This window comes from Ceratotherium simum, chromosome 1 (genome assembly GCF_057802395.1).
Source record: "Ceratotherium simum simum isolate JZ-2026a chromosome 1, ASM5780239v1, whole genome shotgun sequence".
Taxonomy (NCBI): Eukaryota; Metazoa; Chordata; class Mammalia; order Perissodactyla; family Rhinocerotidae; genus Ceratotherium; species Ceratotherium simum.
In genome coordinates, this window is record NC_141900.1 from 75,534,167 (window position 1) to 75,549,932 (window position 15,766).

Here is a 15,766-nt window from a genome sequence, read left to right on the forward strand (position 1 = left end):
ATGACAAAATCCCAGTGTGTTTAGATTAAGCTCTGCTTATTCTCTGTAAATGATTCCTTTTAATCTATGGATGGACCTTTGGCAAGACAGCTAATTATGGTGTGCAAATCAAGTTTTTGTGAAATTGATAATTTAAAATGCAGCTTTTAGGAGCTTGCTAGGTAAAGGACTTCTGTAGTGAATATTTTTTGAAGATAAAACATTTAAAAATAATTAATTGCCCCAAATATGTTTTTTCCTATAGATCTGTTTTTTCCTATTTTAGAATTCCTTTAAAGCAAGTGTATTAGTATCTTGCTCTCTCTGTCTCTGTCTCTTTGTATTTTGAATTTCTTTTTTTCATAAGATTAGTGTACCAGAATTTTTGTTCCAGGGCTCTGAAACAAAATATGCTTACCTTTTAGAAGGTTCACTCTATACGTGGTACTAGGTTGAAGCAGAAAGGGACATGCTTTATAGCCATTTGCAAAGAAATCAAATTTCTAAAATCCTGCCAGGGGGATTTACTATGAGTATGCTTTTAATTATAAATTTGTACCTTTTTGCCAAAGAACAGAACCATTGATTCTTTCATTTTTCCATAGTTTATATACTATCATTAAAACACTTCTCTGTTGTTTTTAAGTGGTACTTTATAACATATAGATGATAATCTAAAAGACAGACAACTTTAACATGCTAAATGGACATAAAGAGGAATACTAAGAAAATAAAACTTTAATGTGAACAAAGGAGATGGCTCCAGAGAAATTCCAGATATGACGCTTTCAAAATTATTTTGTGTAGTCTAGAGAGAATATGTGGTTTAAATTCTTACCACATTAATAGATATATTAATTAAATTAGTTGTCTGATGTGGTAGGAAGCTATTTTGAATGTTATCGTCTATGGTGATTTTTATAAACATTTACATATTTGCAAATATAGGTATATTTTGTCTATTAAACTTTGAAGAGAAGAACGCATATGTTTTCAGTTCTTGGGAGAGTGAAGTCTTTTGGATTAGAAAAGAGAATTTATTTTGCTGTCAGCACAGTTCAGCACAACCGCTTTTGTGCTAATGACATCATCATAGTACTGAAGGGGGTATCTTCCAGTAGAAAACTGATTCTTGATGATTCAAGAATAGATTTATTTTAATTTTTTTTTTGGAGTGCTCTTTCTTCCATGTGCTTTCCATGTTTTCCATGTGGTTTCTGCGCAGTTTTTCCAGGTCTCTGTTGAAATGTCATCTTTTTGGGGTGGCATTACCTGACAGTTTTACCTAAAATAACCCTCCCATTCAGTCACTCCTCATCCTCTAATTCTTCTTATCTTTCTTTGTAACACATACTACCACCTGACGTATTACATACTTGTTTGTCTGTCTCACCCACTGGAATATAAGCTCCATAGAGGAGGGCGTTTGTTCATGGCTATATCTCTAGAGTGCAAAACACGGCTCCCAGGAAATAGTTGTTGAGTGAATTCATGAATGGAATTTCCTCTAAAAGTGACTATTGACTTACTTTAAGATTTTCACTATTATCTTTCTTTATCAATAACATTCTGATTTAACAATAGTCATTTTGACCACTAAATAATTTTGAACACTGATCTTTTCTTTCATTGCTAATTTTATCCTGAAATTAACAATACTCTTCTTTTCTAATGGAAGGGCAAGGTTGTAGGCAGGCAGGCATAATTAGACAGAATTGATAATCCAGAGATCACTTTGGTTTTGGAATGTATTATGTGATTTTTTTGGAGGGACATGGGGGTACATCAGATCAGTTTTATTCTTCCTTCATTTTCCTTCTTTACATTTTCCTTAGGCAACACATTAACATTTGTCTTCATTTTCTGAGCTTATGCCAGCTGCCTAGAGGAGAGAATTGGATTTTTGGAATCTATTTTGTCAAAGATGGGTCTTCAGCGATATGGATCCCAACCTTCTAAAGTGTTTAAAAATACCTCAGGCCTCCGGGTGTTATAGAAACCTTAATAGGAATCAGAGGTTGTCATTTGTGTCCAGTTTTGCTGGCAAGTGAGATACCTAGTGTTTTTAACATACAGATCCTGTTATAGTTATCTAAAAAGTAGATTTCTTAAAAATATTGCAGCCTTTAATTTACTCTTAGAAGTCTGAGCCAAGAAATAAATAAAGGCACTCAGAAAAATGCATTTATATATGCACATATACACCCTCACGTATGAGCTGAAAAAAGGAGCTACATCAGTGAGTTGGCAGAGCAGTTATTGCATATATAGTCTATGGCCTCTGGTGGAAAATATCTCTTACCCAAGGATCATTTGTTCATTCAAGTTTTCTTCTCGCCTTTCTGATGGCCACATCCATCCACCATTTGTGTGACTATTCATATGCAACATCTGGGATGCAATTTAAAATAGATCTTATGTAAGATAATAATCTGGTTTCAATCCTTTTGAAGTGTGCTGCCCTTTCCCACTTCCTACAGTTATATCTCAACACCATTATTGATATTCTCCAATGGTTGTTGACCTGGCCTATTATTTTGGGAAACATGCATTTTTCTTGATTTCTGCTATTTTCTGTATAGTCTTTTCTGTCATTTTTAGTTTTCTCTGGTGACCTTTCTCTTTTAAGGATTTTTTTCTCCACATTTTCTCTTGATTTCTGTTTTCCTTTCATTTTAGTTGAATCCTTAAAATATAATTTTGGTAATTATTCATTTTTCCAGAGGCATTATGGAAGAGTAGTTAAGAGCGTATGCTTTGGAACCAGATTGCCTGCATTTGAATCCCAGCTTATCATTTACTACCTGCGTGACCTTGGCAAATTATTTCACCATCTATCAAATGTGGATAATAATGGTATCTACCTCATAGGGTTGTTGTGAAGATTAAATAAGTTAATACATGTCAAGTTCCCAGAATAATACCTGGCACATAGTAAACATTCAGTAAATATTAGTTATTTTATTCTTTCCTACAACAAAATATTTGTTCTTTGTCTTATGTAGCCTCATTGCACTTTTTTCTTAATGAAATGATTCAGCATTTTCAGTAAGATAAGGTCAAATTACCTTGAATAAATTATGCTACATCCATACAGTGGAATATTATGCAACCGTTAAAAGGATGGGATGGCTCTATATACTGACCGGAAAAGCCATTAATGATATTTTTAGATGGTAATTTGCAGTTCCACATTTATATCAGAGTTTAATGTTTAAAAATTGTATTATATAAAGATATGTCTTTGTAGACATAAGAAAATATTGGAAAAAGTATATACCTTGGATGAATGGATGGAGAGGAAACTTGAGCTCTTGAACTTCCTACTTTACATGATTTAAAAAGTGTGGAATTATGGGAATATACACACACACACACTTTTTGTGCATTTCAGTATTTTTAATACATTAAAACAAAACTTCTTTGTGTTGGATAGACATTCTAATGAAAGTCTGTACACTTCTAGCTTTTTTTTAAAAACCACATTTCTAAGAGTAAAGGTAATGCAGGAAGACTTTTGTCAAGTGAATCAAGATACAAAATAATATCTTCAGTTAGTTCTTGGTATGGGTAGATTAAAAAGAATGTGTTTGTTGGTCATAAATGCTCACTTGCACAGGGGTGTACACAGGTGTTTGCACACAGCCTTAAAATGACTGAGTTACCCTGGAAAATGATAGGAATTCTATAAGGCAAAATGAAGAAAAATAAGGCAAAAGGAATAGGGTAGAAGAAATATGTGTACATAAATATATTCCTAGAGTAGTGGTTTTGACGTTTGAAATAGTTGCCAAATAACTAATAATGTAATTGCTAACATTTGAGTGCTCACTGTGTGCCAGTGTTCTGAGCACTTATATTGTTATTTTACTGTTACATTTATGTGTGTATTTGTATGTCCAGAATGTGTGTGCAATAGTATACATATTTTCACATTTTTGTGATTGAGTGTACGCCCTTGGTCTGTCAGTTTACCATAAGCCTAAAGAAAAAACAAGTTCTGTAGTTAATTTTAAAGGTAGGTTATTTTTTTCATTTCTCATATTCTTAATTCCCTTGAAAAGTTCTACTTCCTGCATAAACCAAGAACTCTGATCTGCATGATATCTTTGTGGTTAGTTTCTATAAAGCCACTATTTAAATTTCTTAGAGGTCACTTTTAATGCCTGGTATCACAGGATGAAGATCTCATCAGGAGAGTGAATATATATGTGGCTCTTGGTCTTGTGCCTTTTGTGACAAAGGAATTCCCCTTTGAATTGCCTGCTCCCCTGAAGCCCCTGGAGCCTCTGGCTCAAGCAGCGCAGTCGGTCTGTGCAGTGTCTCTGACGTCATCAGTATATGCATAAGCCCTGCTATTGTCTTACTGCTACAGCAGGGCTGGGGATTGCAGTATCCGCTGTTGCTGCTGCTCCCAGTCCTGCCCCTGCTGCTACCTAGTCCTGCCTCACTGCATCCCAGAAGAACCACGTCAGCCTGCCTTTCCTTATTGGATTTTCAAAAGCAGCTCTTCGGTTTTTGGTGCTGTAGGAGACCTTGCTTTTCAATCACACAGGAGAACGCTGAAGCTTGTAAGAGGAGAAGCTGGCAGCTGGACACAGCTTGGACTGCATTGTCTGTCTTCATGACCCCTGTTGTGTAGCGGCTCATCTCTTCACTCTCACGCGTACGCTCTCCTCAATTTTTCTTCCTTTCTCTTTTTTTCTTTCTTCTGATTTTTTAAAGGCAGCCTCTGGAGCCAGCCATGTTTGGCACTGAATCTTCATGTAAGTAAATGGATCCCACTTCTTTGCTATTTAGAAATCTGCTTGCTGTCATGGTTTCGTTGGCTTGGAGTTCATATCACTTTGCCTTAGGTCATTAATAGCCTTTGTATTTTGGCTTTAATTACAAAGGAATTGGTCTTAGGGAAGGGACTCCCCCTAACTGGGTTATGCATCCTTAAGGCCAGGAATGTCAATGTGGTCAAAACCAGGCCTCCAAGAGGGAGGGAGCAAGACAGGAATCCAGGCAGCCTCCCCAGAATGTGCTAATTGATGGGATCAAGTCTGTCACTGATGTATTGTTGTGGGTTCTATAATGGTCCTTAAACCCTAAAATAGATACTTGGAGGATCTAAGATGATAGTGTTTATTAGAAAGGAAAGAAGGGCTTACATTTTTTATCTAAAAGGAGAAAAAGGTATCATTATACCCTCTTCCTCCATATTTTTACAGAAACATAGGAGTGGACATTATATGTAGATTGTAAATAAGAAATGAGCTTTATTTTTAAAGATGGATTTTTTTTTTTTACACAGTGGCTTCAATTTTGATATGCTGGCTAGCATCACAGTCCAGCAGCATCATATCTGTCTTAAAACTTATACAATGAAATTGCTTTGGTGCAGAGAAGGCCCTGCACAATGGGCTGGGCTGGATGGCACTTGTAGACAGCTAAAATTGGTATTTAAAAAATGATGACCAGCCTAAGTAATTTGAGAATTATTTAATGTTGGATGTAGAATAATGTAACTTGTCAATGCAGTTGTACAGGCTCTGCGGAATATTTTGTCATTACCCATAAGCAAAGGTGACAGTTAAGAATTTCTAAAGAGACTCAGCCTGCTGGCCTCGAACATTAGAAATGGGCAAGACACTGTCTTTGTGGGGAGGAGGGGGTTAGGGCAGGAAACACATTTCTTATGAATTTATAATTTGACCTTTTCTTTCTCATCTCAGGTGATCAGTGTGACTATTTATGCACAGCTGATGATTATTCCAGAATAGTGGTATTCTGAGAGAGCTAATCATCCTCAGTTCTGTTTCTTGATTGGCTTTTTAAAAGAGTTGATTATTTTTGTTGTTTCACATGGAAGCTTCTCATTTCTGAAATTACCACACTGCCTAATCAAGTTCAAGATAGAATAACAATGAGATGTAATGTCCCATTTGGCATGTGACAATATTATTTTCTAATAATTTAAAAATATTTTTTGAATTCACTTAATGGTACATTTGGAATTATTGTGACCCAAGAAATAGAAACAGGTTATTAAGTGGCAAAGACCTTACAGTTTCATTTCAGTCATGGAATTCTTTTTATGTGGGAACCTAGGTGTGGACAGAAATATTTATCTATGAAAGAAAAATTAGTCTTATTACTTTGTTTGGCTGAAAATGGAATTGAAACTCAGTGTGGGAGTCTTTGAGTTCTTAGACTAGGGACTCTAACATTGTCTGGCCTGGTTTACCAAGTAGACACAGCCTTTCTTGATCATCAAACCTGATCTTTTGATAATATCACCCATGTGCTATGTGGTATGTTTGAAAACTGCTAGTTGCTTTTGGTCTCTATAGCTACCAGATTACTGAACAGACAGAATACCATTCAGAAGACAGAACACCATCATGCAGGTTTTTGGCATTTTTTTTGACTTTACTGAGTGTTAAGTTTTGTTTCTTGTTTGTCACTAGAAGACCATAGATAGATTTGTACTGTCAGTGGTCATTAAGTGTTGAGAATGGACTGCCTTCTTTAGATAAGTAGATGCCTTAAATCTGTACTCAGAGTTTAAGACAAGTGTATTTTTTTTGTGTTTTGAGGCATAGCTTTCTAGGCCTTCAATTTCCACCTTTTGGAGGCTTTTATAGGGTCAAACTATCTATATTTAGAATGTTCAGAAAAACAGTCACATTTGAAGTTCTAATTCGTTCAGAAGGGATGGTCCAAACCACCTAGGATAGTCTTACTAAATTCTTATAATAAATACTTGTTTAACTATCTACCTCATGTATAAGGCTGTTGCGAGATCCTAGAAAGGTCAATTTTTTTCTAACATATTCTGATTTCATGATTCTTATCCTTGATTTCTGGTTGCAGTTCCTTACTCGTATTGGATGCTTTTACTTTTTAAATTGAGGTATGGTTTACATACAATAAAATGCATAAGTCAAAGTGTGCAGCCCAGTGAATCTTTGCCTATGTTTACACCCATGTAACCACTGCCTAGATTAAGATACAGAACATTTCTATTACTCCAGAAAGTTTCCTTGTCATGACCCTTCCCAGTCGATATTACTTTTCCTCACCAAAAGGTAATCATTATTCTGACTTCTCTTGCCATAGAGTCATGTGTAAATGGCTCGTTTAAATTTTCTTTCTCTCCTCCTTGTTCTTGCCTATAAGAGAAGGAAATGTCATTGTGTTCATTTTCAAATACTGGATTGATTAAGTTGACTTTTTGTTTCAGACCTTTGAGGTCAGGAATTTGCAGTAGCCTGGGTATCACATTATAACATGTTCTAGCTCACTGAAGTAGTATTGCTTGATTTAAATACCAGAAAGCACACCCTGCCGCCCCAACCCCCAGAGAGCCTTAAAAATGACAAAAAACTTACCTGGAAGAGTAGACCCTTGTTCATCCAAGTTAAACACTTACATAGTTATGGCAACAGAATTAATAAATGCTATCTGGCATTGTTTTAGTGAATATCTTCTGCTATTTTTTAGTGAATATCTCCTACAGTGCCAGTCTCATTTTTTCTGACTTAGTGGATCTGAATCTCCCATAGTTGTGTAGATTGGCTACAATCTATTTTAGGCCTACTTTGAAATGGAAGTTTTCTGTGTTATGTGTAGATTAATCCTTACAAAGCGGGAAGTGTAGCTTCTGTAGCTCTGTTACCATCTTGATGTATTTCACTGAGCTTTTCCTTTAGTAAAATTTCGCATGTCTAAAAATGGGAGTAGTATGTCTGCTCTTTATCTGTTTTGAGGAAATGCAATTTCAGTTTCTACGGTCAGAATAATTTAGGTTTAAGAAGAAAGTACTATCAATAAAGTTTGTTGAGAGGAGTGGTCATCAAAATGCGTATTTTGGGTACTTAATTTCATTTAATGAGATTTTAAAATCATTAAATGTAATTACACAAAAATTCAAAAAATTTAATTTTCTCTTAAAATTTCATAAAGGGACAGAAAAATTATGTTTTTTTTGTGTGGCGTAAGGAAGACTAGTTTTGTGCTGCTGCCCTTTGGTTACATCTTTCCTGATAAAGCCAGTTATTCTCTAAAGAGTAAATACTTCAAGTACGATGAATATTTGTTCAATTAGCATTTATCCAACTCAGTCCTCCTCCTTTCTCCCCTCCCATGTTTAACTTTTTCAGGCCTCAAGGGTACCATTTAAGATGTGCTGTGGTGGGAATTGTGCCCTGGTCTAACATATTAATGTGTCTTCCAAAGCACCTGCCTTATTAGTCCAGTGAAGAGAGCAACATCTTACCTTTTGAGAAACAGCGTGCTCCTGGGGCAAATAGTGTCATTTAATCCCTCCTTCCCAAATTGTGTTATTGTCATAATAAATTAAAAAGAACATATAGTCCATCAGTGAAAGGGAAAAATGCCATAGTCCCAACAAAGCAGTATATTTAGTGAGCTTAGTGGTGATGGGGAAATGGTGGACACATGTGTAAGGGTGTCAGTTTTCTTTAGCTCTGGTCTGGCTGGCCCACAAGTCTTCCCTGCCATTCTCTGGATGCTCACATCACCTTGGGTAGGTAGCTAGATGCTGGGAAGGATTTGGGGTACACGTGATGCCCCACGTGACTTATCTTTGATGGGCACCAAAAGTTCAGCTGTTGTCTTTTATTTTCATTATTGATGAATGCGTTAAATTGAAACTGACAGCTTCTCAGTATTAATAGTGAGTGTGGTACCATGTTTCCAAGAACAACATAATTATCTCAAATTTTGAGCCATTGTGTTTGAGATAGTCAAATGAATATACTCTAGCAATATTAGGTCACCAAGAACTGTATAATTAAACAGGCATCTCTTTGATAGAGAAACAAATGAGTCACACTTGCTTTTTATGTGCATTTCAGGGTCATTCTTGACAACCAGTCATATGTGAGATGAAAATTGGGTCTATTATTTTGATGTAATTTCTGTGTATCAGTTGAGATGTTAATAGTAACTGTGGTCATTCAAAGATGGCTATTCACAGCTGGACCATTTTTTGTTATAAGCCCTAGTTCTTATTAAATAATTGTATCTTACTGATGTTTTTGCTGTTAGTATGTTTAACGTTTCAGTCCTATCTTTTGTTTCCCCCTTTATTAGTTTTTGTCATATGAAACTAGGTAATTTAGGAACACAGCCGTTTTCCTTTCCTACAACTTTAATCTGGCTGTTAGTAATTAGTTATACTGGATTTTAGATGCTTTCATCTTACTTAAAGCAAAAATACAAATACCTAAGTATACACACAAAAACTTACCTCTAAGTCTGCATTCAAGCATTGAATGTAAAAGAAGAAGATTATTACCTAACTTTAGATAAGTAGAATACCACAGACTGCTAATGTCATAAATATGGAAAAAATAATTATAGATTACAGAGATTTACGTTGGGACATGATCATACAGAAGCCTGGGAAGCTAAAGCTCGTGTAACATTTTTGACTTATCTTACTGTATCATTTTTTCTTGCCTTTTGGCAACGTTAAGTTCTGATGTGAAATTTCCTTTTTGGGTTTCTTGCTTGTTAATAGTTGACATTGTACTTTTTAGTATTGAGAGAATATTTTAAACTAAATAAGACAGGAATTTTTTTTTCTTCTGGATATTCATATACTTATTCTGCTAGTACAGAAATCGAATAAAAATACTCAGTGGTTTTATTTTTAAATTCTCAGCTTACTTACTTTCAGTTGAGTACTGTTTTCCCTAACTGTTAGTCTGTAATTTTTCCAGCAGAAATTGCACATGAGTTTTCAGTGATCTGTTGTTTTCATTGTCACAATGGACCAGATTCATATCCTGTATAAACTGTGGGGAGTCTATGGGGAAAAATTACCATATATGGAAACTTTCCCCATAGAATCCCCATGGAGTTACACAGGATATGAATAGGATTCATTGTTTTTATGGATTGTGAGTTGGAAAAGTCACTGATAATGTGTATTTTTAACATCAATAATAGTCATTGCATTAAATTATGACCAAATACTATTAAACTTTCAATATGAGACCATATGAAACATAAGAATATGAATTGTATGGTGATTTTTTAAAAATTGTTTTTCAAAGAGTGTTGCTATCCTACCATTTTTTTTCCTAGTAAGTATAAAGCATTCATTAACATGCTTATTAATGTGTTTTTAATTAGAAAATACACAAGTTTTGAATTGTTTAAAAGTCCTGTAATGTAGTCATATTTGCCATGCTATAATAGTACATTGTAATATTTTCTCTATAGAGGTTTTGTTTGCATTAATTTGCTTGTATTGTAGATAATTGTGAACTGAAAGAAGAAGATACAGTTTAATACGTGTTGTAGAATTGGCAGCAACAACATACCAGATGCAGTGACTAAGTGCAGAGACTCTGGTGGTTGATTGCCTGTATTCAAATCGTGGCTCTACCGTGTTCTACCAGGGTTTGGCCGTCTACCATCTAAGCTCTTCCAGCCCAAAGGGTGGCTTATCCAATAAACTCTTGGTGTTAGGAGAATCTGCCTTTTTGGGACAGGACATCTCTACCAAGGTGGGGCTTATCAAGGGTCATCTGTGGAGAGTAGACTCCGGCAGTGGGAGAGACTGGTGAAGAAAGGCAAATGTCGCTTCCAAAGGCTGGGTGGAAAGTTCCATCATGGGGATCTTTGAAGGGACCCAGTAGGAGATCTGAAGGGAGGAGACTGCATAAAAATGGATGAAATGGGTCAGGGTTGGCAAATGCCCAGTGTATTTCTCACTTCTAGTCACCTGTTTGGCAGGCATCACTAATTGGTCACAGTACTCTTGTAGAATTGGCTTAAGGGACTAAAGGTTGGAATGTTTTCCACTTAACGTAGTTCATCTGTGTAAGTGTTTTCCACATTAGTGTGAATAATAGTCACATAAATAAATATTTAAGTAAACTTGCAAACGATTACTGGATTAAGAAAAAAATTAGGAATCTTAAGAGTTCCAGTAATATCCCTTTAGATATAATAGACACACCATTCTGTGTCACGTTATGGTTCTCAGTAATGTCAGTGGATTAATGATTCAGAGTCGACACTGGTCTCTTTTGAATGAAATTTACACCAATTGAAGACACATCCTCAGAGTGTAGCAGGGTACCTAACATATACTAAGCACTCTTTCTTTAATGTTTGAATCTGCTGTGGCTTAAGTAATATCATTGAAAATACGATGTGTGAGCTTTATAGGGGGTTAACATTGAGTTGAATTAAGTTTTCAATTTTAAGGAGTTTGTTCCACATAACTGGTACATATCAGAAATGTGTCAGTAAGCAACTCTTACCTGTCACCCTTTGGAGCAGGAGCAGGTGCCACAAACAGAAGAGGATATGGACTTTTATTACTAAGCCCAAATTTGTTAGAGGTAAACTGCCATATACTGTTAGTTTGCTGTGTACTGATAATGTGACTACATCTCATCTAAATTCAATTATTTTTTAAGATTATTAAGTAAAAATAATGAGATTTATAATCACCAGTTTATTTATAGCATGAAAACTGAGAATTGTTTCTTTACCAATCCTGATATAATTTTAGGAATTGGAAAAATTATTTTCCATTTTTTTGTGAGGGTTTCAGACTGTTCAGATTCAGGCTTATTGGCATATTTTGGGGAGTAGTGAGCCTGATTGGAATGCATATAGATTAGGAAATCACAGTGACTCCATTAGAGTATTATTTACCACTTCTTTCATGCCTGGCTACTTCTAGAACACCTAGGGTTAGCAGGAGGCTTTGGTAGAGTTTGGCCTTGAGATGTGCATGGATAGTCCAAGCATGGGCTTGACTGGAAAGTCGGGAATTTCTTTTCTGAAACTTGCCTAATTTGTTTTAGTTAACTAATTCAGTTATCTATTGCTATATAACAAACCACCCCAAAACGTACTGGCTTAAGCATTTATTATTATATTTCACAGTTCTATGGATTGACTGGACCCACTAGTGCTTCTCATATAGTGTCTCTAATGCAGTTGCAGTCAGATGTCGTTTGGGGCTGCAGTGTTGTAAAGGCTCACCTGAGCTAGAGGTCCAGGATCGCTCTCTCACATACATATGAGTTGAGGCTGGCTATTGACTTGAGGCTCAGCTGGGGTTGTAGGCAGGAATGTCTATATTTGGCTGCTCCGTGAGGTTCAAGCTTCTCACAGCATGGTGCTAAGTTCTCAGAGGAAGCATCCCATGATAGAGCATTCCAAAAGACCTAGGAGGAAGCTGCAAGGTTTCTAATGACCTAGTCTTGGAAGTCTCAGAAGTTACTTCCACCATGTTATATTGGCCAACCAAGTCACTAAGGTGAACCTAGGCTCAAAGGGAGGGGAATTAGACTCCTTATCTTGGTAAGGGAGTGGCAAAGTCACAGTGCAGAAGAGAAAGTGGGATGGAAAATGCTGTAGTGGCTGGCAATCTTTGGAAAAAACAGTTTGCCACAAGTAGTTCCCAAACTCTACTCTGTGAGGTTGGTTTCCCAGAGGTGCTACTCCAATTTTCTAAACCAGGGGTTTGTAAGCTTTTTCTGTAAAGAGCCAGATAGTGAATATTTTAGACTTGTGGACCATACAGTCTTTTTTGCAGCTATTCAACTCCATTGTTGTAACACAAAAGCAGCCATACACAAATGAGTGTGACTGTGTTCCAATAAAGCTTTATTTATGGACGCAGAAATTTGAATTTTGTATAATTTTCACATATCAAAAAAACCTTCTTCTTTGTCTTTTTCAACTATTTAAAAATGTAAGAAAACATTCTTAGATCAAGGGCCATACAAAACCAGGTGGTAGGCAGGCTTTGGCCCATGGGCCTTAGTTTGCTGACCCCTGCTCTTAATATTTGATTTGAATTTCGTTTTTAATTCCTAAAAAACTAAAACGAAAACCAATAGATACATTCACATATTAAAAGTAACTAATTTTGATATGTTGGGTACTACTGATAGATGAATTTATGTTCTCATTGGTTGACTTTATTATTAAATGTTATAAATTTGAACTTACAAATTTATCTCTGTTTTACATATTGGGCTCTTGCATAATATTTTGTTTGATAAAAGGTTGTGTTAGAAATGAGTGAAAGATAAAAATAAACAAAACCCTAGGGCATTTGAAGGCTTCAATTCTAGTCTGTTCTCAGAATAACACTAGGTGACAAAAGTAAGGATGTGGAGACCTTCTGTTTGATTCAGTTTCACAAATATCTATTGATTGCAGAGGAGTAGCATGTGATAAGAGATAAGAGAGCAAAAATCTTTCAAGTAATTTAAAGTTCAACTGGATATGGGAGGTGAGGCAGTGAGAGAGAGAGAACAGAGAGGGTAATATTAAAACTATATGTTTCTTATTCAGTGTAGAATGCAGTGTAGATGAGATTATTTTTGACACCAGTGTCCATCAATAAAAAAAAAAATTGGTACTCACTGGAATTGACATTGTATAATATGCAGAATATGACAGGAGAAACCATTTTTTCTTTAAATAATTTTGTTGAAGAACAGTTTATGTAAGGTAAAATGTATCCATTTAAAATCCACTTGATGAATTTTGGCAAATGTATACATATATGTAACTTTCATTATCATTGTAATCAAGATGGAGAACATTTCCATCACCTCAGAAAGTTCCCTTGTGCTGCTTTGCAGTCAGTCTCCACCTCTAGAATTTCATATAAATGGGATCATACAAGGTATACTACTTTCGTATATGACTTCTTTCATTCAGTGTAATGTTTTCAGCCATGTTGTTGTGGCTATTGGCAGTTCGTTTCTTTTTATTACTGAGTAGTAGAAATAGCATAATTGGCTCAGCCATTTGCCCGTTGATACTGAATTTTTTCCTGTTTTTGGTTCTTATGAATAAAGGTGCTATAATTACTCATGTATAATTGTCTTTGTGGACATATGTTTTCATTTCTCTTGGGTAAAGACCTAGAAATGCAATTGTTGAGAAACCGCCAAGCTGTTTTCCAAAATGGTTATACTTTTTTAGATTCCCGCCAGCAATATATGGGAGTTCAAGTGCTTCATGTCCTTGTCAACACTTTGTGTTATCAGTCTTTTTAATTTTAGCTAATTTAGTGGGTGTGTAGTGGTATATTGTGATTTTAATTTGTATTTTCCTCGTTCTTAATGATGTTGAACATCTTTTCATGTGCTTCTTGGCCATTGCTGTGTCTTCATTGATGAAATGCTGGTTCAAATACTTTCCCCTTTTTAAAAATTGGGTTGTTTGTCTTATTAGTGAGTTTTAAGAGTTCTTTATATATTTTGATACAAGTCTTTTGTTAGATATGTTTATTGACCATATTTTCTTACAGTCTGTAGTTTTTCATTTTCTTGATAAGGTTTTGATTTTGATGAAGTCCAGTTTTTCAATTTCTTGTGTCCTATGTAAGAAATTTTTACCTACCCAAAGGTTGTAAAGAGTCTTTCCCTCATTTTCTTCAAAATGTTTTATGTGTTTTGCTTCTATGGGTACTATGATCCTTTTGAGTAAATTTTTGTATATAGTGTGGGGTAATGGTGAACGTTTATTTTTTTCACCAAAATTCAGTTTTTCCAGCACTATTTCCTGAAAAGACAATCCTTTCTGCATTGAATGACAACTTTATAAAAATCAATTGACCCTATATTTCTGGTCTCTCTTTTTTATTCCAGAAATCTGTGTGTTTATCCTTAGGCCAATACCATAGTCTCGATTGCTATAGCTTTATGATCACTTTTGAAATCAGGTAGTGTAAGCTCTCCAGGTCTGTTCTTTTTCAAAATTGTTTTGGCTATACTTGGCCCTTTCATATCCATAGAAATTTTAAAATTTGCTTGTCAATTTCTATAAAAAGACCTGCTAGGCTTTTGATTGAGAGTGTGTTTAATCTATGAAACAATTTGGGGAGAGCTGACATTTTAATAATATTGAGTCTTTCAGTTCATAAACATGGTCTATTATCTGTCCTTCCATTTAGGTCTTCGTGAATTTTTCCCAGCAATAGTAAAATGGGTTATGAAATTAAAAGAATAGTTAGGGTTTTTTTCATTGATAAAGGAATACTTATCTGGAGTAGAGTAACTTATCTCACCCACTGAATATATCTTCCTAGGGAAAGTATATTAAAATGAAAAAGTTGTGGTGTTAGTAAAATTTCATTAATTTGAATTTGGAGGAATTGTTTGAACTTATGAAAAGTCTTAAATAGCCTGAAAAATGAGACTTCACTAAACAAATGTTGACATGAAGAAGTATTTTGCGGGTATGTTTTAACAGATAAGAATGGTTTGTATCTAGAACACTTTATGTTCATGTAAAGTGCTACTTTGATGGCCCTTAAAACATGGTTGCTCAACAAGAACTACTTCTTCCTCTCATTTGTTATGTCTTAGGAAATCATTTTATTATATTTTAGAAGTAATTTCACTCCAGTTTTTGCCTAAATATTTACATTTTTTTAATTAGAAGTATCTGAACTTATGAATTTTATATTTGGAAACAGGATCCCTCTTCTTATGAAACTAGTTCTATAGTCCTGTTGGATTACTAGCCTTTTTAGGAATCTGATAAATCTATGGATCCTTATGAGTTCAAGAGATTGGAAATCAACCTTTATCTAAAGATAGATTCAGGATGGCGTTTGTTACGTTTAAAAATTAAATTTAACTTGAATTTATTTTTTTAAGAACCTTTTGTGATTATTTGACATTAGTTGTGATAATTTCCAAAGTCTTCAAACTTCATAAAGCCAGATTTGGTAGAGATTGAATTGACCTGAAATAGCATATTATGTATATGCATTATA

The 15,766-nt window shown here is 35.1% G+C and overlaps 1 protein-coding gene across 5 annotated transcripts in view; it reads left to right on the plus strand.

Moving 5' to 3' along the window:
* The window catches only part of ST7 (suppression of tumorigenicity 7), a 252,222-nt gene that overhangs the window by 62,533 nt on the left and 173,923 nt on the right, over nucleotides 1-15,766 (plus strand). The window contains exon 1 of one of the 5 annotated variants that reach the window (XM_014785477.2): nucleotides 3,815-4,745. The exons of the other annotated variants lie outside the window; for them this stretch is intronic. Coding sequence (XP_014640963.1) covers nucleotides 4,724-4,745 — 22 coding nt within the window. The 5' untranslated portion in view covers nucleotides 3,815-4,723. Of the gene's footprint in view, nucleotides 1-3,814; nucleotides 4,746-15,766 lie in introns of those variants that run through there. 5 annotated transcript variants of the gene reach the window in all.